The 24,632-nt window shown below is 39.3% G+C and overlaps 1 protein-coding gene across 3 annotated transcripts in view; it reads right to left on the bottom strand.

Annotated features, from left to right (window-relative positions):
- Positions 1-24,632, bottom strand: part of gfra2b (GDNF family receptor alpha 2b) — a 111,762-nt gene that overhangs the window by 16,554 nt on the left and 70,576 nt on the right. Inside the window, exons 8-9 of one of the 3 annotated variants that reach the window (XM_079804660.1) lie at positions 24,214-24,261; positions 18,549-19,972 (exon numbers count right to left, since the gene is read on the bottom strand). The exons of 1 other annotated variant lie outside the window; for it this stretch is intronic. In XM_079804660.1, coding sequence (XP_079660786.1) covers positions 19,820-19,972; positions 24,214-24,261 — 201 coding nt within the window. In that variant the 3' untranslated portion in view covers positions 18,549-19,819. Of the gene's footprint in view, positions 1-18,548; positions 19,973-24,213; positions 24,262-24,632 lie in introns of those variants that run through there. One more of the 3 variants, XM_079804661.1, reaches the window with a different exon arrangement.

The raw sequence follows: 24,632 nt of genomic DNA, 5'->3' as shown, positions 1-24,632 counted from the left end.
ATATAAACCAACCCCCATGTCTCTATGATGTTCTGAGGCAGAGATATAGGTCTTGGTATATGGTTGCTAGGGTACTCTGTTTGGTTGCTAAGGGGTCTTGGCAGCATCCAATGATGATAGTGCTTGTCTGTATGAATGAAATAAACCAACCCCCATGTCTCTATGATGTTCTGAAGCAGAGATATAGGTCTTGGTATATGGTTGCTAGGGTACTCTGTTTGGTTGCTAAGGGGGCTTGGCAGCATCCAATGATGATACTGCTTGTCTGTATGAATGATATAAACCAACCCCCATGTCTCTATGATGTTCTGAAGCAGAGATATAGGTCTTGGTATACGGTTGCTAGGGTACTCTGTTTGGTTGCTAGGGGGGCTTGGCAGCATCCAATGATGATACTGCTTGTCTGTATGAATCATATAAACCAACCCCCATGTCTCTACGTTGTTCCGAAGCAGAGATATAGGTCTTGGTATACGGTTGCTAGGGTACTCTGTTTGGTTGCTAGGGGGGCTTGGCAGCATCCAATGATGATACTGCTTGTCTGTATGAATGATATAAACCAACCCCCATGTCTCTATGATGTTCTGAGGCAGAGATATAGGTCTTGGTAAACGGTTGCTAGGGTACTCTGTTTGGTTGCTATGGAGGGGCTTGGCATCATCCAATGATGATACTGCTTGTCTGTATGAATGATATAAACCAACCCCCATGTCTCTACGATGTTCCGAAGCAGAGATATAGGTCTTGGTAAACGGTTGCTAGGCTGCTTGATAATGGTTGCTAGGGCGTGGCTAGGAAGTGTTGACGGTGATTTGTGATTGGCTGTTGATGCCCCGAGTCAAATAAACCCACCCTCGTGTTTCTCTGACACTTCTATCCAAAGATATCCCTTTGATCTCTTTCAATGGAAGTCTATGGGATCAGTTGCTAGGGAGCTCTAAATGGTTGCTAGGGAACTCTGGTTGGTTGCTATGGAATGTTTTGGCAACATTCAATGATGATACTGCTTGTCAGTATGAATGATATTAACCAACCCCCATGTCTCTACGATGTTCTGATGCAGAGATATAGGTCTTGTTATACTGTTACTAGGGTACTCCGTTTGGTTGCTATGGAGTGGCTTGGCAGCATCCAATGATGATACTCCAAAGGCTGCTTGTCAGTATGAATGATATAAACCAACCCCCATGCCTCTGTGATGTTCTGAGGCAGAGATATAGGTCTTGGTACACGGTTGCTAGGCTGCTTGATAATGGTTGCTAGGGCGTGGCTAGGAAGTGTTGAAGGTGATTTGTGATTGGCTGTTGATGCCCCGAGTTAAACAAACCCACCCTTGTGTTTCTATGACACTTCTATCCAAAGATATCCCTTTGATGTTTTTAAATGGAAGTCTATGGGATCAGTTGCTAGGGAGCTCTAAATGGTTGCTAGGGCGTGGCTTGATAGGGTCACAGTGATCCTGAGATAGTGATTGGCTGTCAGAGTAAATTGAGCCCACCCCCTTGTCTCTGAGACACTGTGAGCCAGAGCTGTGGTCAATACAAAATCCCTATGCAATTTCCCATAGAAAGAGAAACACATGAGTTTAATGGGACGTCCCTCCCCATTATAAGTCAATGGAGAAATTTGAGGAAATTTGGGGAGCTCTAGCGCCCCAGGGGTACAACTTACACCCCATTGAGATGTGTCATCTTTCAGGGCCTGCCAGCCTCTTCAAATGTGGTGACACACGAGTTTCTACGAAATCCTCTCTCAGAGTTATGACTCGTTAAAATTTTTCCCAATGTTAAGTCTATGCGATTTTTTTCGCTACTTTTTCGCCCCTGGGGCGAACACCGCACCCCCGATCCCTTAGAAAAGATATAGCACACCATTCCCGATTAAGCCGCACGTTTTGACGCCTCATTCATGGGTGTGTGACAAACGGTGCGGGAGGAGTAGCGCGTCAAAATGTTGTGTGGAAAAAGAATAATAATAAACCGATCCTGGGTTACATAGTATATATACGCCTTGCTAAACAAGCTCCACGAATATTAATAAGTATGGAGAATAACAATATTGATGCCTTGCTTCGCAAGGCCCACTAATAAGTATGTTTGAGAGTGATGGTGATGCCTTGCTGCGCAAGGCATCACTAAAACCGTTCTGGGGCAAGATAGTAATAGTGATGCCTTGCTACGCAAGCACCACTAATAAACCGTTCTAATAATATTTATGGCTTGCTACGCAAGCACCATTAATAATAAAAATATGGAGAATAACAATATTGATGCATTGCTTCACAAGCAACACTAATATGTATGTTTGAGAGTGATGGTGATGCCTTGCTTCGCAAGGCATCACTAAAACCGTTTTCGGGCTAGATAGTAATAGTGATGCCTTGCTACGCAAGCACCACTAATAATAATATTTATATTTTACAGAAAACTTATTTTACAAAAAAAACAAGTCCTGTACATTGAAGAAAAAACATAAATAAATGTCATATACATATTATTCTTATTATTCCCAAAAGTTTCAGTTAGATTTAGATTAATCATGCAGCCCTAATATACACTCACCTAAAGGATTATTAGGAACACTTGTTCAATTTCTCATTAATGCAATTATCTAATCAACGAATCACATGGCAGTTGCTTCAATGCATTTAGGGGTGTGGTCCTGGTCAAGACAATCTCCTGAACTCCAAACTGAATGTCAGAATGGGAAAGAACATTTTGAGCGCGGCATGGTTGTTTGTGCCAGACGGCCCGGTCTGAGTATTTTACAGTCTGCTGAGTTACTGGGATTTTCACGCACAACCATTTTTAGGGTTTACAAAGAATGGTGTGAAAAGGGAAAAACATCCAGTATGCGGCAGTCCTGTGGGCGAAAATGCCTTGTTGATGCTAGAGGTCAGAGGAGAATGGGCCGACTGATTCAAGCTGATAGAACAGCAACTTTGACTGAAATAACCACTCGTTACAACCGAGGTATGCAGCAAAGCATTTGTGAAGCCACAACAAGCACAACCTTGAGGCGGATGGGCTACAACAGCAGAAGACCCCACTGGGTACCACTCATCTCCACTACAAATAGGAAAAAGAGGCTACAATTTGCACAAGCTCACCAAAATTGGACAGTTGAAGACTGATGAGTCTCGATTTCTGTTGAGACATTCAGATGGTAGAGTCAGAATTTGGCGTAACCAGAATGAGAACATGGATCCATCATGCCTTGTTACCACTGTGCAGGCTGGTGGTAGTGGTGTAATGGTGTGGGGGATGTTTTCTTGGCACACTTTAGGCCCCTTAGTGCCAATTGGGCATTGTTTAAATGCCACAGCCTACCTGAGCATTGTGTCTGACCATGTCCATCCCTTTATGACCACCATGTACCCATCCTCTGATGGCTACTTCCAGCAGGATAATGCACCATGTCACAAAGCTCGAATCATTTCAAATTGGTTTCTTGAACATGACAATGAGTTCACTGTACTAAAATGGCCCCCAAAGTAAACAGATATCAACCCAATAGAGCATCTTTGGGATGTGGTGGAACGGGAGCTTCGTGCATCCCACAAATCTCCATCAACTGCAAGATGCTATCCTATCAATATGGGCCAACATTTCTAAAGAATGCTTTCAGCCCCTTGTTGAATCAATGCCACGTAAAATTAAGGCAGTTCTGAAGGCGAAAGGGGGTCTAACACAGTATTAGTATGGTATATATATATCAAGCATTCTGCGTTAGTTCAGGCAGGCCACGTAGTCAAGCTCCGCTATCAGCTGACTGGCAAAAATCCAGCCCTGCCCATATCAGCTGATCGGATTCCTATGCACTCAATTGACCTGATCGGTAAGCCCCGCCCCCCTTAGTTACTGTTGCTAACTCGGACAAACAAACGGAGTTGCTAAATCTTACAATGACAGCTGTCAGTGTGAAAACCTTATCCCAAGATGTTTTTGGACACAGAATGTAGCATATATCCCGTCCGAATGATGGCCAAACAGTACTGATGGTTTATCAAGTTTATTATGTCCTTTTTCACTCCAAAAAATCATCGTAAGAGCTGAACAAACAAAGCATAAGAAGTGCGCATTAACGTCTCATTCACAAACTCTCTCTCTCTCCGTTGCATTACCGTTAACATACACAGCAAATTACACAAAAACACTCATACAAGTTACTAACAGTAAACAAATATATACACAGACCATATGCCTTTTCGAGGGTGCAGTTAATAACTGGTAAACTTTGTATCTGCAAAACATCTTCGATAAACTGCGTGCAAGCTCTTCCTTTCACTACCCGTAGACTATAATACCCATCAAAATAGGAGTCCTCCTTAGTAAGACAGATAATGTAGACCTTAAACATATCTAAAATTAAATTAATTTACATATAACCAGTTTATTATGGAGAGGCACTGAAATGTAGACCTTCGTGTTTTTGACCTACAGTGTTACATGGCGTGAGAACAGTTAGTTATTTCAGTTTGTGTGTTAGCAGGGACTTTAATCGTAACTTAACGAGAGTATGACAAACAGAAAATCCTCTCAGGATACCTGGAATCAGTGTTACAGTACCTCAGGTACGACATTTTAGCATTTTTGTAGCATAAACACCATCAAACCGATGAGAGCTTCGGATTTTCCAATGTTTCTCTATGGTGCTGACACCTAAAGATGTCCAAGTTCCGGTCCCAGCGCAACTGATACTCAACTGCTATTGGCTCATCTGCGTTCGAGGGGAGGGGCTAACCGATAGGTCAATTGGCAAGCGTAGCATCAGTTCAGTCTGCCTGCTTGGCTGCTTCCACTGCATGTTGCTTTGCAACCCACCTCCTCCCCAGCTCCTCCTTAAACTGTGTTTAACTTAATCAATGTCATTCTATTGTCTTTGATGCATGCTCTGTTCTCAATGGGGGTTTTACTCTGCAGTTTAAAAAAATGGGAGGTTGTCCCCAGAAGCTGCTGCTGTTTGACCCTGTCAAAAGGATGGGGAATTTAGAACAGAGCTATTTCGCCAAATGTAAATTTGACAAATTCTGACAATAAAAAAGTTGACTAAAATTTTTTTGTGTTTTTGAATTAAGTCGACCTGACTGAGATATTGTTCATCAGATGGGAAAAAGGGTGTGTTTGGCTAAATGTGGCGCTGCACACACTGATCAGCGTCTGATAAGAAGCAGTGCATGCCGGTTAGAAATGTTGGGCTGCATCCGAAATCGCATATTCTCTTGAGTAGGTTCTTATTTTGAATAAGTATTTAAAGCGCTAAAAAACGATGTTATATAGTATGTGTGCAGTATGAATGTAATATGGATGTACTACATTCGTCATCTATGTTGTCATGTGACCTACCAGTGTCAGTTGTGTTACTTCACTGCCATTCACAAATTCTCTCCCGTGACCCATAGTATATAGTAAAGTGTCCCTTGTTTGCGCACTTCAGAATCTCGCCGGAAGTAGTATGTCATCCGGGTGATTTTTGCCTACTTTTTTATGAGGACTGTGAGGTCCACTAATAATATTTCATTTGAAGGAGTGAATTCAGACACTGAGTGCTGCTTTTGTGTAGTTTGTGCTTGCTGTGTAGTAATGAAAATATCTCCGTCATGGAAACTATGCATAAACCTTGATTAAACATTTAATAATCAATTAAAAGTAATTTGTACCTGTATGATATTATGCTGTATCCACATTAGACCAGCGGACCAGACGCGGGAGTTCATTCGGCGTGACCCTCACAGTGCATTATGGATATTCTCTAGCCGTTAACTCTAGCCGTGTACTTCGGATGTACACTCATTATTACGGTGCATTGTGGGATTAAAAGAGTGCATTAAATAAAGCAATAGCTAAAGTAAACACACGCCTTTTTGAGGTGCAAGTTAAAGAAAAGAACTTTGTAAAGTATAACTGCACACTAGTAGTGGGAAGTTCGGATCATTTTACTGACTCGTTCAGCAAAATGAACAAACCTTTTTTCCAAGTCATTTCGTTCATTTCAGCAGAATTGAATTAAAATGTTACATGCTACATTTTCAACACATTTAGTACTTTTGGAATAAAAAAAAAAACTATAAAATAATGCAGCCATGGCCAAACTTTGAGAAAAGTTTGAGAAAGAAATGATTAATTAATTGCTATAGCTTGCTTCAGGCTATGTATGCAGTCTGTTAGTTCTCCTCACCTCCCGATCCAAATCGTTCTTTCCTTTGTCACTTCACATTTAATCACGTCTGTTCCCTGGAAAGTTTAGTTCACCTCTCGTGTCTTCGGGTATGAGCCGTTAGTTCCGTCATCATGTCTGATCTGGGCCGTGACAGCCTCATATGCAATACATGCGTCCGGAAACAGAATTGATTAGTTCATCTCTCGAGTCTTCAGGTTTGAGTCATTCGTTCATCAAGTCCCAGCCCCATAGGCAAGGCTATGCAGTCACCGGAAACAGAAAAGATTAGTTCATCTCTTGAGTCTTCTCATTCAAGTCGTTCGTTCTTTATTCACAGTGTCTCGCAACATACAACATTACAGTCGTATTATTGACTGCATATTGTAATATATTTATTATTATAAAATCATCACAAGATATGTGCTATAAACATTTGTTATGCCTATCCGTTCCGAACAACCCAATGTGTCCAGGCTTCATATGAAAATCAATTATACAAGCTAAAAAACTGAACTAAACAAACGTAAAAAACTACTCACTTGTTTGTAAGGAAGGTTGTGAATTAACCACTAGACTGTAAAGGAATTAACTAATTTCTTTATCCAACAAGGCTGTCACGTCACGTGACAAAAGAACGAGACTCGAGAGATGAACTGTCTCTGCATTCAGCCTATGGGGACTTGAACGAACGACTCGAACGAGAAGACTCTAGAGATGAACTAATCTTTTCTGTTTTCGGTGACTGCATAGCCTTGCCTATGGGGCTGGGACTTGATGAACGAATGACCCAAACCCGAAGACTCGAGAGAGGAACTAATCAAATCTGTTTCCTGTACAGAACATATGGGATGTTGCGCATGTGCAGTCAACACAAAATGAACGACTCGCTCTCTGAGACAACCCGTTGTTCTTGAGTCATATTAAAGACGAATCGTTCATGAACGACACATCACTACTGCACACTCACTTAAATATTTGTATTATTTTGGACATTTCAGCTGCCAAGCAGTCTTTTTCAAGGTATTACTTCTTACAAAATGGAGGACACCATAAATAGAACCAACAATTAAATGAGTGCACTCAGTAGCGTCCACTATGGTTTTTGACACCACTACAAATGGCTCTTCCCTCAAACCTATTTAAAGGTATAGGGGTGATTTCGAACACAGCCCATGAATGCAAGTGGCAAATCTCACCAATCGGTTAAATCCAGCTGAACACACCTATAGCGCATAACTGACTCTCCCACTGAAGCGTGAATCCTTTTTGGTCATGTCTGATTTGAACTGTTAGGTTTGTGAGACTTATATTATATTAGAACACTATATATTTTTATGTTTAAATTGGCATGCAGCTTGTCATGCTCATTACTTTTTCTAATTTCTAAGAACATTGTTTGTTGTTTGCATGTTTGCAAAATTGTATTCTGTTTGTTTACCACTATTCCCCGAGTGAATCAGCTGAGAATATAAGTAATATAAGTTACCATAAAATGAATAACGAGAAGAAATAATACCGAGGTGTCAGTTTGCTAATTAAAGGTGCCTCAAAGAACCGTGAATTCTCACACTTAATCGCAATTAAAAATGTCTGCATATACCGTAAGGGCCTCTTTCTTTTTCTCAACATCCATTTCGTGCTAAAAAGCCTTATGACTCAACCTAAGCATAACCTATTGGGCATTTTCACAGTGAGAAATCAAGTTTGCACCATCTAAATGGGTGTGTTTCAGTATAGCTTAAGTGTTTGTCATACCCACTTATTCACTATGACGTGTATAGAGTCTCTAATGTATGATTTAAATGACCGATCAGAGCATAGCTGTTATACTGCTAATGCTTCATGTGGGTCAAGACATGTATATCATGATTTAGTCAGTCTCAGTCCATGGTGATTCAGCTTTTTTTTATCCTCATGAATCTAGCGGGTAGCCTAAATCAAACATCTCTTAACATCCAGTCTTTTTGTAGTCTTTCAGTCGATACTTCCTCTTGTGAAGATTGCTGTGAAGCTGCCGTTTGCCGCTGCTCAAAGGTTAAGACCCTTTTTTTTCAGATGGAGGTCTTTCTTGACATCCATCTCCGCTATGAAACGGTGTCGTGCCATGATGATAATTACTGCCCTCATCACCCGAAGGCACCTTTGGTCGCCCAGTGCACTACTAGAAAAACGCTTTTACTGACCTGTCAGAGCAATGTGCATATCTCTGTCATGCACACTCTAAAAAGTGCTGGGTTAGAAATAACCCAAGTTGGGTTGAAAATGGACTAACCCAGCAATTGGGTTGTTTTAACCCAGCGATTGGGTTAATTTAACCCAGCAATTGGGTTGTTTTAAGCAAACATTTAACCCAACCGCTGGGTTTAAACAACCCATTCACTGGGTTAAAACAACCCAATCGCTGGGTTAGTCCATTTTCAACCCAACTTGGGTTATTTTTAACCCAGCATTTTTTAGAGTGCAGACAGCATATCTCTATCATGGACTATTTTAGTGTTTTCCCACCCACCTGCACAGATAATGTTTGCTCTTGTGTTTGTGAATGTTGTCCTTCCCTGGGGACGGCAAACCTGTCAGCTGTTGATTTGATTTTCTACATTTTCTGCTCTTTTGCTGTAGTTTTGCCTATTCTGGTCCACCCATTTCTACCTGCTGGCTCAATATTTCTGTCAAAAGCCCATCTGCCCACTGAGCTGGGTAATTTCCAACCTATTGAGTTCTTCCTCAATGTCACCTTTTTTGTATCAGCTTTATTAGCCGCATGCATGTTTCACGTCTCCATAATAGAGCACCTAATATAATATTGTTCAAGAATTCAGCACTTAGAGATTCCAATTTAAAAGTGACAGAAATTTTCACATAGTTATTTAAATGGGGTGCTTTCATTGGAATATGCCACAATTTTAACCAAAAGCCAGAGTACAGCTCTTGCCCAAAATATGTTCTATGAATGTTTTGCTAACGTTCCTTTTAAGTTATAAAACTTTGTTCTCTGTTTTTTAATGTTTTATAAACATTATGTGAATATTAAAGGAATGTTTCATTTTATCATTTTGCAAACATTATGGTAACGTTACTTTTGAATGTTCTCTTAAATGAACTTAACGTGACAGCACGTCAGATCCGTGCCATTGTTCGGCAGCGGCAGATCTTAAAGTGACAGCAACCTAATAAACCAGTTGCTGTGATGTCTGTCATTAATGTTAATTAAAGAACAAAGGGAACAGCGTTATTGTAGATCTATATTTCATTTATAATTTATGCAGTTAAGAAAGGTGTTTTATAACTTTATTCAATTTCTGTATATGTCTAACAAGTAGTAACATTTAAAAAACGTTAGAACTAAAACATTTCAGAAAAAAAACTTTCCATGAATGAAGTATAGATAATGTTTTTGTGCTAACATTTTAATAACATTTTTAAAGACCAGATAACTTTGAATGGTTATTCTATTAATGTTACTGGAAGAACATTTGCTCAGAGAACGTCAGCTGGGTAGTGAGATGCCTCACTGCCTAAAAAGTTTACAAAGGCAGCATCGTAACGGCCATGAAATCTATGTGATTGCTCTATGATGGATCAACATGTAAAAACAGATTCCAAAAATGTAAATTGTTTTGAAAATGACAACTTAATTTCCCCCAGAGCTGCCCGTGTCAGTAGCCCCAAAATCTGGCAGTAGTTGACACCATATCTTGGCCTCAGTGTATATTCTCTAATCAGCCACTTTTGTCTGTCTGAACTCCCTCAGGTTTTCAAGATGGTGCTATACTGCATGGATTAGACAATTACTATAATCCCTGTATTCTTGTTGCTTAGCAATATGAGGCAAACTGGAGTTTTCCCTTACTACAGTGTAGCATGTGCTACATTAATAATTTAGAGATATCAGCATTTAAGTGAAAGTAAGCAAATGGATTTTAGTCTAATATCAGTAAGATACTTTAGCCAGGGCGTTGTACTGAATAGCAGCACATCGCAAGTGTTTTATCACGTTTTAGAGAGGAACAAAAAACACCCACTGATACTCAAAAAGTTCACTTAAGCTCTGGGACACCCAATAAAAAAAGAGGCACGTTTTGATTTTTTGGCTATAAATTCAGTTTTGAAAGTGTGTAATTCAGGCCCTGTGTGCTCTAGCACCCTGCAGATAGTTTGAGCTGTTTCCACTAGATTCCAGAAAATACTGGAAAAAATAATTTTGTCTGTATCATGTTGTATGCAAGATTTATTCAAATGGATCTGAAGGGAGGACCTGACATATCCTGGAAACAACCAAAACTGTCCGCAGGGTGCTAGAACACACAGTGCCTGAGATATATACTTTCAAAAAAAATGTATAACCAAAAAATCAAAAACGCCTATTTTTTTTTTTTTTTTTTTTTTTTTTTTAAATGTGTATATGTTTATTATATCACACACAACATGTTTATCACTTTCAGAAGTGTTTTAAGTAATTTCAGGGTTTTCTGTAAAATGGCTGGGGGGAAATTACATAAAAATGGTAATATTCCTCCATTCAGATTGATTTGAATAAATCTTGCATACATGATCCAAAATATTTTTTCCAGTATTTTCTGGAATCTAGTGGAAACAGCCAAAACTGTCTGCAGGGTGCTAGAGCACACAGGGCCTGAGTTGCACACTTTCAAAAATGAATTTATAAAGAAAAAAGAAAAGAAAAAAGCACCTCTTTTTTGGGGGTTATTACAGCTCAGACAACATATACTTATGTTTATCACTTTTAGCAGCGTTTTATGTAACTCAAAGTAATTTATGTAATTGAAAGGGTTTCCTGTAAAATGACACCAACATTTTGTATTTAGACCACTGTATGTGGGTATAGGAAGCTTTTCAATTTGGGTAGGCCAAATCCAGGCGGAAATGGTCCCAGAGTAATTGCATGTTGATGCATGTCTCCAGAAAGTAGAGACTCTAAGCTTTCAAGTGGTACCACATATGAGGTCAGAGCTCCTCCACAGACATTTACAATTTAAAGTATATTCTTGATGACATTCCCTGTACAGGGTCCGCAGAGTTTAAGAGGTTAAGTACAGTACTCAAGTAAATGTATTTAATTACTGTCCAACTTTTGCCTTTGTATTTTTGTGATTGAGTAGATTCAGACAAAAACTGTGCAGTTGATGCCAAATAATCAGCCTTTGTGTCACACAGACTAAAAGTCTGTCTGGAACATCATTTGAAAATATTTTGAAGAATGTTGGTAACCAAGCAATCTTGGGGACCATTGACTTGATGTATGAAATAGACAAAAAGAAAAAAAGTTTTTTTTATGTTTCACAGAAGAAAGTCATAATTGTTTTGAACGACATAAGGGTGAGTAAACAACAGAATTTTCATTTTTAGGTGAACTTTAAGGGAGACTCAATGCTTAGAGTGAGCACTTAGGAACTTCATGCTGAGTTGACACATCTATAATTTACTCTGTCTCATGTTTTAATGTCAAGTAGACAAAAAACATATTTTACTTAACAGAAGTATTCAAACAGTTGAAGATGCTACATCATTGTTCAATATTTGGTAGGAGTTGAGTATACTGACATACTAACATTTTAATCATATAATTCATATGAATAATTCACGTAATCATTTATGTATATAGAAGATTGCAATACACTAGATTTCAGCTATGGTTTCTCCATACATGTGAATGTGTTATTCAAATTAGTAATTATGATTGCATATTGATAATATAAGATATTGCATTAATACCACGGTGTTATTATTTGGCATGTTTGCTATTCTTTTACATAAGCTCTTCTTTATAGAGCACTTTATTATGCAGTGCAATGCAAATCTCAGCAGATGTTAACCAGCAGGTAGATGAACTCCCAGAAAGCTGCAGGCTGTCCTTGTGGCTGAATGGAATCTAAATGGATGAGTGCACACATACCTGCTTATGAGTATTCTTATGTGATTACAACCACTGGAAGGAGAAGCATTATTAGTTTTAATTTTCCTTGAAAATAAATAGTTTTCATGGACTGTTAAAAATTAGTATTCAAGTCATAAGACAGTATGAATTGATATGGAGTTTAATGATTCATCTTTAAATATTTATTCTGTCGATTACATACAGTGGGGTTCAAAATCGTTGTGTTAATGATGAAATGAAAAGGGTCTTAAATATAAAAAAGATCAATTTTGCTGGCATAAGGATCTAAACTGCCCTTGTAGTTAAAGAGCAGATTTGGACCTATAGAACATATTAATTAGCTGTCGTGTTTTGAGACAAATTAGGGAAGAGAGATAGACACATGATGTCTGGATGATGTGGGAAGTGGAGCAGATGGAGACTCACTGATGAAGGACATCAAGATGGCAAACAGGAAATATAAGCAGCATCTAATAGGTATAAATTATACTTAAAGGGTTAGTTCACCCAAAAATGAATTTTTGTCATTAATTACTTGCTCACATGCATGTCGTTCCAAACCGGTAAGTCCTTCGTTCATCTTTGGAACACAAATGAAGATATTTTTTATGAAATCCGAGAGCTCTCTGAGCAGCTATTTAACCAACCCATTCTCACTCCCAAGACATCAAAATCCGAAGCATGGTCAAGTGCCTTCCGTGTCACAATGAAGACGCAAAAGGCACCCCTAGGCGTCACTATATTGACGTGCTGGATGCTCCATTCATTTCAGTTGTTTACCCAATGTGTCAGATCAAGACGCATTTTAATAATATTTTATTAATATTCATAGGCTACTTTTATATTTTGGAGCAACTGACCCAGCTCTTACCCTAAACCTACCCACTTCTAAACAATATAAAACACACAACAGGCAAATACAAGTACAGTCACAGGTATTTATTGCAAAAAACTGACCAAAAACAGTATAAAAGTATTAACTCATGTTACATTCCAAGTCTTCCGAAGTCATACGATGTCTTTATGTAAAGAACAGAGTTGATCTTAATGTTTTAATCGCTCAGATGATGATCCCGCCGCTCCGTGAACGCACTCATTCATATCTCATTCAAATGATACACGACTCTTCTTTAGCATGACGCCATTGGTCACGAGACACACGAGAGCCAATGACATTTACAATCAAAACTGACGTAATGACGCAATTGGTCAGAGACATATACGAGAGCCAATGCAATTTCACTATGAAATCTGACGTAACGGGCGGAATTTTTTGAAATTTAATGTGTTCATGATCTTCGGCGGATGCCGCTGATCGCTTTTGGGGATTTCCTTCACACAAATCAATCGTTTGGCCTCGGAACACTTGGAATATTTGTACTTTTTGAATAAATTGTGCATGCAGTCGAATCTGCCTGTTATATCTGTGTTTTATATCATATAATACACAAATGGGTAGGTTTAGGGATTGGATGGGGTTGGGTTACATGTTAAAACGTGTCTAAATAGCTTAATTAAAATAAATGTAAATAAAATTATGCTGGCTGATTAAATTGAGAATCACACTCCAACATGTCATAATGGCAAAATCATAACCCAATATATGATCATCATGACGATAACGTTCCCATACCCAACGCGTCTGTGTATGACGGCAAGGATTTCTCATTGAAATGAATGGAGCACCCAGCGCGTCAAAAAATGACGCATAGGAGTACCTTGAGCATCTTCATTTTGACGCGGAAGGCACTTGACAATGCTTCGGATTTTGACGCCTTGGGAGTGAGAATGGGTTGATTTACCTAACACTTTCAAGGCCCAGAAAGGTAGTAAAGACATCGTTAAAATAGTAGCTCCAGTGGTTAAACCTTAATTTTCTAAAGCGACGAGAATACTTTTTGTGTGCGAAAAACAAACAAAAATATCAACTTTATTCAACAATTTCGTCTAGCCTGTGTCAGACTCTTACGCTGTTGACGTTGAAAGGTGGATTCTGAAATCCACTATATATATAAATATCCTAATTAAATTCATAATCAAAGCCTCAATCAATATTTCCTCCTATACCTCCTATATTATTATTATGATTTTAATGATTATTTCCAGTTATGATTTTTCTTATATCAAGAGGACCAATGATTGTTTCTTCCTTTTTATTTTCTAAAGTTTGTATTTGGTCTCTGAGTGGTGACGGCTTCCAGAGATTAATTATGGATTTGTCTTTCATTTTATTTTATTTCATTTTAATATTTCCTTTTACTGAAACCCTAAAGAATTGTATATGAATACAATTGTACTATTGTCTGGACCTCTCACTAAGAGGGAAGCACATAGTATCAGCATGTTTTGGTGAAGTGCTTTGTTGATATGTAGTTAAGACTCTCCAACCTTGGGAGAGCTGTGATGCTAGGGAGCTTTTGTGTGTGTGTGCGTTGCATGTTCTGTGCAGGCCTAATATTGAAGATGGACATTTTCTACACATGACACCAGACTTGAAGATGCCTTTCAGCAACCTCCGAGGTCAACAATGATCTAATTCTAGTGATGGGGCGACAACCAGTCTACCTAGTTTAGTGATATGCTCTGCTATCTATCCTTGTGTGGAAATTTACCGTGACTGTGCATTTTCTCTGCCAATCAGAATCATTCCACATGGCAGTAATGACGTGGCTAGACCTTGAAAACAATATAACTGTTCAGAAATTGTATGTATGATAGGTGGAGGCAGGGAGACTGTTAGAGGGAGCGTGGCCTACGAACTCCTTGTGAGACTTGAAGCTGGCTTCTGCTGATGAAACTGCAAACTATTCTTCAGTACATTTTTCTTTAATTAATCTAACTCCTGTCTTCATTTTTCACTACTGGTCTTGGGTCCTAAGCTGTTACCCCAACAACGTAGTGTAAACAGTGCAGTGTTTCCTAGTTCTAAGGCGGAATGACTTGTGCGCATGCGTCGTGGTGCTCACGTGAACAGCGTTGGCCAATGGTAAGCCGGCGTTCTGGAAGTGCTGCACGGTTTACACTATGTCAACAGTGCTAGAGTATAGAAAAAATGGTTAAATAAAGTCGTAATTTTTGTTTGTTTTTTTGCACTCAAAAAGTATTTTTGTCGCTTTATAAAATTAAGGTTGAACCACTGTAGTCACATGGGCGTTTTTAACGATGTGTTTACAACCTTTCTGGGTCTTGAAAGTGTTAACTAAATAGCTGTCTATGGAGGGGACAGAAAGCTCTCGGATTTCAACAAAAATATCTTCACTTGTGTACCAAAGATGAACGAAGGTCTTACAGGTTTGAAATGACATGAGGGTGAGTAAATAATGACAACATTTTTGGGTGAACTAACGCTTTAAGTTGGCAGTCTAGTGGTTGGTAACTTGAAATGTCAAAATGATGCTTTTGAACAAGACACTTAGCCACCATTCAACCTCAAAGGGATGGCCTCAATAATAATTCAATATTGAATTTTCAGTAAACACATATTGTTCAAAAGGACAGCGTGGCTGCAATATGTTGGCCGAGCATTTGCAAGTATTTTTCAGTCACTTTGGATACAAGTGTAAGCTAAATGACTAAATTAGTTTGTTAAAATGCATTAATGATCTTAGAGAGAGAGAGAGAAAAATACCCCATGAAGCTTCAGCAGAGATAAGCCAAAGCATCATACAATAATAAAAGCAGCTGAATTGCTACAGCTGGCAGGCGCTTTGGCAGCAAACATCTCGCAGTGACAACGCCCATGTGTTTGTGTGTTGATTCCATTCATAACTGCCAAGGATTATCATTAGACCTTGAGTTGATTTCTGGGGGGCAGTGGTGCTTTTTACAGCTGTTCACTATGCTTTTACAGAACGTCAGTCTTTTGGAAATTAAAAATGCAGTTGATCAGACTGTTTGCCATATTTAGCCCATTCTATTTGTCGTTCACACGTGACGAGGGCTACATTTAAAGTCAATGTGAAATGTAACCCATTTTCCCTCATTAATGTTATGCATTTTAAAGTAAAACAGAAAAAAGGCTGGCTGGGACATTTTTTCCATTGGGTATTGTTTGAATTGTGAAAAAGAAGGTGCCAGAATGGAGCAAGACCGAATGCAAGCTTGCTATTGGTTAAAATAATCCAATACAGTGCAACAGTTGGTTTTGGAAGTGAAAATCCCATTTATTTTCTCCATAAAGGAATTGATTTTTAACAATAACTGTTAGAGACAGACCTAGTAAGCTACAAGGTTGTTATTCAATGATATATGCAATTGTTGAAGCCACCAGTCTCATAATTAAATTTTTTTAATAATCATGATTAACAGCGAAATGCCTGGTGAAAATCTACATTACCCATTATTATGCAGCAAAATCTCCTCCAATCATGGTACTTCATGGGATTTTAGTTCTTTCCCTTATTAAAGCCATCTTGTACCTTCGTCTTTTTGGACAAATTTTTTCAAAGTTTCAAATGTATTCGCCTCATAGCTAGCTGGTTTGGTTCATGGCTTTTAAAGGTGTACTATGTAATATCAAGTGTGCCGCACAAGTCCTTAAAAGTGAAGCCAAAACGTTTGCTTGCCCCCAGGTGGTTGGTCCCAGTATAGGTCATAAACCACGCCCTCTCCGTGAAATCTAATGGGACATTAGACAAACAAAACATCAAATTACACTTAAAATACATTTTTAACTATAGATGGTGTCATTTTAGCTAGTTTTTATCACGCTGATGTAAGTTCAAGTGTTTGTTTTTTAAAATAAATTAGCTATAAAACGGAAATGTGACGTCAAGACTGACAGCTTCTCTGAGCGAAGTAGTCACTGAGGCACCAACAAACTTTTTTTGGAACTTCTATATTTCCATAACTGTTTATTTCACATCGACATAAGTTGTTAACTGAAGTTAGTTCGTTTTTGATAAATATTATGATTTTTTTTTCTTTAGAATAATGTTAAACAGTAGTGGTGTCAACAATAATCGATTCAGCGATGCATCGCAATGCGGGGCATGCACGATTCAGCATCGATGCGGCAAAGTGCCATAATCGATTATGTCACCGTTTATTTTCTGGACTTGAGTTGGACAATAAAGTTGTGAAGTTTCAATTACTTCCAGGGTCATAACAACAACAATCAAGATGGCTGAGGCGGAGGGAGATGACCGCGATAGACGGGTATTAAAAACGCACCCAAAGATTGGAAAGCGGACATCTGGGCACATTTCGGATTCTGACGCCGGCTTCACACCGCACGCGGAGCGGTGGGTATGGAGAGCCGGAGCCCGCGCCCCCATTGTGGATTCACACTGGCAGCGTTTGTCTCGCGCGGATATTGCAAATGCAGACAAATATTGTACATTATATGTCACATTTACGGTCTTCTCCTCCGAGCCCCGTCTGTCTCGTGCTTTGATTTATGATGGGCAGCATGCTGCAAATGCGACCGTGTTCCCCTCTGTCCCAAACACATATGCATATAACTTGTTGTATATAAGTAGTTCACATGATAAATGTAAGTTAACATTAAAGTGAATATATGCTTCTAGTTTTAATAATTTAAACAGGCTTTTGAAGTTTGGGCAAAAACTTCTGGCAGTGTTGTGTTTTTAATTTTTTTAACAGCTCTGGATGTCATATGGTGATTGTGAAACACACGGGGCACTTCACTACATGATTTCATGGTGGAATTTGTTATTTTCCATGTTAATCTGGTCAGTTTTGATCAAGAACAATCCACTGTGGCTTTAAATCAGCGTGAGCAGCGCGGCAAAATAGACTCGGCGCCGAAACGATCGCGGCACTACTGCTGCTTCTCCTCCTGCGATGCGCTGCCGCGCCGCCTCTGCGTGCGATGTGAATGCTCTAATCTGTTAACATGGGCGCCGAAAAAAATATGCGCTGCTTACGCCCTGCTAACGCGCCTGCCACACTAAAATCAAGCACGAGAATTGACGAGTCCCTAGTGTCAACGTTACTGTGTGTGTTGCACTGAATATTTTTATTGCTGGGTGCCTGGGTGGTGGTTGTTGTTACAATAGTGTGACTGTAATTACGGATTAATATTTGCACAGGAGTTCATGAAGTGCCCTGTCTCAAAGCTTTTTACTGTACCATTCAATTTTATTTTATTTAATGACATTTATGTCAAAGATACAGGAGAGTGATAATACACACATAGCAGCCAATACAATCTGTTGTTCAATATCTGACTGCTTGTATTGCCTCATGACTGATTAAAAATTTGCCTTGTTGTGTGCAGTAGAATTTTGATGCATCGCAATGCATCGTAGAATCGAATTGAATCGAATCGTTACCTGGTGAATCGTAATCGAATCGAATTGTGAGGGCAGTGCCAATGCACACCCCTATTAAACAGGGTAAATTCTCATTTTTTGTTAACTGTAAATACATCATTTTAGATTACACAAAGCATTTCAAAACATAATCCAAGAAAATCACTCTGACCTAATTTAATTCTGCAATAGATGCTGTTAAAGTCACGACTCTTCGAGACATTACTAGGATGTTTTTATTCAGATTTAAACAAATATTTCTGACACATTCTTGAGCCTCTGTCTTGCCTCATTTTAAAGCATCACAAATGAACCAAGACATTTTTGAGTCATAGGAGCTGCTATTTTTGAACGTCTGAAATCTCAGCCAGTTTTGGCGGCAAATCTGCAAGTGGTATGGTCTGAAACCATTACATAAGAGAGAGGAACAGAGCAAAGACAAAAAAGTAAGGCCACACGATAGATTGCACACTATAAAATACACCAACAATTGACCCTCTCGGCAAATGGATCTTTTGTTCCGTTCTCCCCGGAGCACTTTTCTTTGAATATAATCCAAGTCTTTTGGCAAGAAAGAAATGATTACACATAATAACAGCCTAAGATAAACATCATTGGCACTGACGGCTCTCCATGGTGATACGTTTCACATGGCTCTCCACTTTTGTTCTAGTTCCCCATGTCTCTCGGTTTTCCAGCACATGCTAAAGGTTCTTTAAAGATAAAACAGGAAAAAAAGCTCAACGACATTTTCTCAAAGAATCTCATATACTTACAAACATCATTATACACATTTTACACAGGGCAGTATGGACCAAGTCTAGCCAGAATTGAACGTTCCAAACATGTCGCTGACGAATCCTTGCAGTTCGCTGGAAACAAATTTGAAAAATTAAAAAGGGCACAAATCGAGATTGTTTTTTTTCTTTGAACAAAAGAAACATTTACATGGAATTATTGGTAATGATAAAGGCAGTGAGCAATATTGTACTGATGTGCGAGGGGGATAGCGAAGAGTGTTTTTATAATAGATACTTTATATCTCTAGGTAAATATACAGAGAGAGTTCATCAATGGGTCACATGATCGCCCGGCTGCATTTTACAGCATGTTCTCAATCATCTGCCCATTATAATATGAGAGAACATTGTGGGCTACTTTCCTCCTGGCAAGAGAATACATTTATAGAAGTTCTCTGTGTTCGCTGTCAACTTCTCAATGTCCACGTTCGCTTTAAAACTGCTGATGGTTCCTTCCTTTCTCTTGGATGGGGCAGTGGTGTTTTGAGTCTCTCAGACGCTCCTTCTAAAGATTTGATGTTTTTTTTTTGTTGTTGTTTCGACTGGTTTTTAAAGATGGCGTGTGATACACACATACACACACACACTAAGAGAGAGAGAGAAAGATCAATGTCACTTTAGAGAAGTTCTTTGATTGAGGTCAGAAGAATCCATCAGATGCTTCCTGGTGTTGTAGAGTCAGGTTGTGTTTACAGAACCTGATTGACCAGTGCAAAGGCCAGTGTCAGTGTGGCGGCAGAAACACTGATTGAAGTCACAGATGAATGTCTGGCTCTGTTGTTGTCAGCCTGGTGAGAGCCCACCGAGTCAATGGATCCCTCCATATTGGGGTTTAACACATTCTGCAGAAACATTACAAGCTTTTTTAGTTATATACTTTGTACAAGTATTCTGATTACGAGTCATTCTTGTTCACTCTTTGTACCCAGTAACATTTAAAAATGAATATGCATGTGCTGTAAAATGTAGGTATTTCTATAAAAGCGTATAGGGAACTTTCAGAAATATGCTCTTGTAAAGCTCAGGGGGCCTATTTTAACAATCTAAGCGCATGCTTGCACGTCATTCCTGCAAATTGGTATGCAAATTCTGATACATGCAATGACTATCCATTATGACATTTAGGCCTTTTTAGATTTATGTACACAATAGTAATCTTTTACATTTTAATCCTTTAATTTTTCATATTTAAAAATGTTTTTGTGCTGCTGCGCGTCCCTGTGTGTGTAATAAGCAAAGTGTACATGCGTTGTGGACCCGCCTATAGGTGCATATTACTAACACGCTCTTTAAAAAACATATAAATATGTTTTTCATGCTATGCAGAGTTAGACAGATGTCAGTATAGGGAACGTATAGGGACCAAACAACACCAAATCAGCAGCCAGCTTTTACAATTCCTCCAGAACCAAAACAATGACATTCACGGCATAGCCCGTGACTTTATACTCTGAGTGGTTCGTCACTCGAATTGATCCGTTTCAATGGCAGCAGTCAGGTGGGACAGCTCTTTAAGTAGCTAATTGTTTATGTAGAGAAGTTATTTGTTCAGGGAAGAAGGAGGCACTTTAATGATAAAATAAACAAACACAAAACGAAAGTAAAAGCCCCTCACATACCCCTTTTCCACCAGCTAGTTCAGAGCTAGTGCTAGTTCCAGTTCGGGGTTGGTTCGACTGACGAGCCTTCTAAGAACCGGTTTGCCTTCCCACATGCTAGAGAGTCACCACAGAGCCAGGTCTTACGTCACTGTATATGTCTCATCTTTCTCAGCAATGCTAGCGAGGCAGCGGGAAACACAAACACACCAGACTTGTTCGAGATGCATCTGCGCTGCGCAGACCGATCAGCGTATGATATCAAAATACCGCAAGAGTGATTCAAAAGCATAAGGAGTCGTATGCTCTTGTTGTATTTTGATGTCTCAATGCATCTCGAACAAGCCTTCCATCAACAATGGTGAACGTTGCGTTACTACTGATGCACATGGCTTTACGATCCTACATCGGCATCAAAACACAGAGAATCCATCAAGCCTGTAGCACTCCTGTCAGAAACTGAAGCCTCTGCGCCTCGATCGCTTTTCAAAACACTTAAAAGACGTTTAGGGACTGAAGACACCAAGTGATGAAGTGTTTCAGGTGTAATTTTGTCCCATTCTTCCTGCAAACAAGTCTTTAGGTTGGCAACAGTACGGGGTCGTCGTTGTCGCATTTTGCGCTTCAAAATGCGCCACACATTCTCTATTGGAGACAGGTCGGGACTGCAGGCAGGCCAGTCAAGTACCCGTACCCTCTTCCTCCGCAGCCAGGACTTTGTAATGTGTGCAGAATGTGGTTTTGCATTATCTTGTTGAAATATGCATGGACGTCCCTGGAAAAGATGTCTTCTTGAAGGCAGCATATTATGCTCCAAAATCTCTATGTACTTTTCAGCATTAATGGTGCCTTCACAGAAGTGCAAGTAACCTTTGCCAAGGGCACTGACACAACCCCATACCATGACAGAGCCTGGCTTTTTGACTTGTTGCTGGTAACAGTCTGGATGATCCTTTTCTTCTTTGGTCTGGAGCACACGGCGTCCATTCCTCCCAAAAAATACCTCAAATACTGATTCATCTGACCACAGTACACGTTTCCACTGTGTGATGGTCCATCCCAGATGCCTCCGAGCCCAGAGAAGTCGACGGCGCTTCTGGACACTGTTAACATAGGGCTTCCTTTTGGCACAGTACAGTTTTAACTGGCATTTGTGGATGTAAGTACGTATTGTGGTACTTGACAAAGGTTTGCCAAAGTAGTCCTGAGCCCATGTGGTGATATCGCTTATAGATGAATGACGATTCTTGATGCAGTGCCGCCTGAGGGATCGGAGATCACGGTTGTTCAGCTTAGGCTTGCGCCCTTGTCCTTTACGCACTGAAATTCCTCCAGATTCCTTGAATCTTTTAATTATGTTATGCACTGTTGAATGTGAAATATCCAAATCTCTTCCTATCTTTCTTTGAGGAACATTGTTTTTAAACATTTCAATAATTTTCTCACGTATTTGTTCGCAAACTGGCGATCCTCGGCCCATCTTTGCTCCTAAAGGATTAGACCTTTCTTGGATGCTGCTTTTGTACCAAATCATAATTACAATCACCTGTTGACATCACCTGTTTCAAATCACATCATTATTTAACCATTTTACCTCATTACTAGCCCTAAATTGCTCCTGTCCCAACTTTTTTTTAAATGTGTTGCAGGTCTGAATGACAGAAAAGGATGCATATTTACAAATGACATGAAGTTGACCAGACAAAACGAAATATTTTGTGTTCATATTGTCTGCAATGAAATACAAGTCAAAGTAAATTTAGAAATCACTTCTTTTGTATTTTTTTTGCGTTTTCCATTCTGTCCCAACTTTTTCTGATTTGGGGTTGTAGAATGGACGCGAGACACACTAAACAATTCAATTACACTTCAAATAATTGTTTCATTAAGATGGTTTCTGTCATTTTAGGCAGTTTTTATTACGATGATTTCATTTCAATTGTTTGTTTTTTAAATAAGTTTAGTTTTAGTTAGTTATTTTATGCTATAAAAACAGGGGGGTGTGATGTCATGATTGACAGCTGAGATTGACGGCTTCTCTGAGTGAAGTTGTCACTGAGGCACTAACAGACTTTTTTCGGGATTTTGGGGAGGAAATTGGAGCTTTAGCTTTAATTTCTACATTTCTATAACAGTTTATTTCACACCAACATAATTAATTGTTCTGCATCTGTGAGAGTGTGAGCGGGGTTTTGATAATCACGCCTCTACTTCCTACTCTATACTGCGCAACTCCGGTCCCGAGATCGCTACTGTGCAGACTCGGTCCCAAGATGTCAGCGCCGTGTGTGGGCCTACAAAAGCTTCAACTCTGGTCAGCGGAAGTCAGCGGAAGTCAATGAAGTCGCATCGTCCATATTTTTTACGGTCTATGGAATCCATGCATTCATGCAGCTTGCCGTAATTTGTATAGACGGAGATTAAATTAGCTCGATTAGCTGCTGTTTAAAAAATGGCGGTCACAAGTTCGTTTTCATCTTATTGGTCACGATAACCCCACCCCCAGGCCCTGACGCAAGCGGTTCTGACTTCTAGACCAGCAATGTTTTGGTGCTACGTAAGAACCACTTTTCCTGGTTCAGAGCTGGTGCTTTGGGTGTCGAAAGACAAAGAAACGATTTGAAACTAGGCTCTGGCTCCGAACCAGCACTCAAACTGCCTTGGTGGAAAAGGGGTAACAGACGACTCCCGCACACATAAACAAAACATAAGGTAAATGTCCCCGGCCTGGTCCTCTCTTGTCCTTTACTGTTGTCACTCCTTTTATCAATCCGGATCTCCTCCACTAGATACTCAAGACCAATGTGGCGTGTAGGTGACGCTTATTAGCAATCACGCCTCAGGCCACGCTCCGTTCTCATGGCTCTTGGCCCTGCCCTGCCCTGCTTGCCACAGTTTATGTTTGTTATTATTGAAATGTTATGTGCTTTGAGACATGAGGCAGTTTTACGGCCAACTCTCGTCTCGTGGCGCCTTGTGTGTGTTGGACTCTGCTGTGTGTGTTCATGTGTTCTGAAGGAGGCATGGCTTTGGAAACGCTCTGAAGGGAGGGTGGGATCTCATGCTTTCAAAGCTAGCTCGCTATTGCTAGCCTCTCCGAAAATTGCCTACGCTACCTTTAAAGAGATAATAGATAATAGAGTAGAAGATGAACCCCTATGAAATAATTCACAATCAAATTGCCAAAACATTTTAATTATGAGAAAGAAAAAATGAAGAAATATATAGAATATGAATGAATAAATTCCAGGTTTTTTTTATGTTAGAAGTGCAGCGTCATGACAAAATTAAAGAAAAAGTAATTAAATTATTTACATGTACTCTTGGTCACTTATTTATGATATTGTGATTAAAAATATATGAATTCCATATTTTTAAAAAAGAAATAAATGTGCATTTAATAATTTACCCAATATCATAGATACGTATATATGAAATCATTGGGGACAAGGTAACAACAAAATTAAGTTTGAAATGTTTCTTACCTCATCAGCACATTCAAAACTGTTAGAAGAACATTTTTGCTCACTGTCCTGTGAAAATTGAAATAATTAGTATTCTTAGGATTGCATCCATAAACTCAATACCGCACTGGTCAATGTTGATTGTGTCTGGATGCCCAACATCCATCATTCCATCATGAACTTGCATAATTACCCAAGACATACACTAAGCTGTAGTGGAACAGTGTAATAGGGATGTTAAAGTGAATTGTGTAATTTTTTGGGGGGATGTTAAATACTTCTATCCTAGCTTAAGAAACTGTAAGTAAGCCATTTGTAGGTTTGATTCCCCTGAAAAGTAAAGACAATATCGCTGTGAAATCATAATTTGTGTTTGTTTGAGCAGCTCAACAAGCCCGACACAACAACATTAGCCCCTTTCACACATACAGTCTTTACTG

This window comes from Gobio gobio (assembly GCF_949357685.1).
Source record: "Gobio gobio genome assembly, chromosome: 22".
Classification (NCBI taxonomy): domain Eukaryota; kingdom Metazoa; phylum Chordata; class Actinopteri; order Cypriniformes; family Gobionidae; genus Gobio; species Gobio gobio.
Note: the sequence above shows the minus strand (reverse complement) of the source record. Positions and strands in the feature narration are given on the sequence as shown.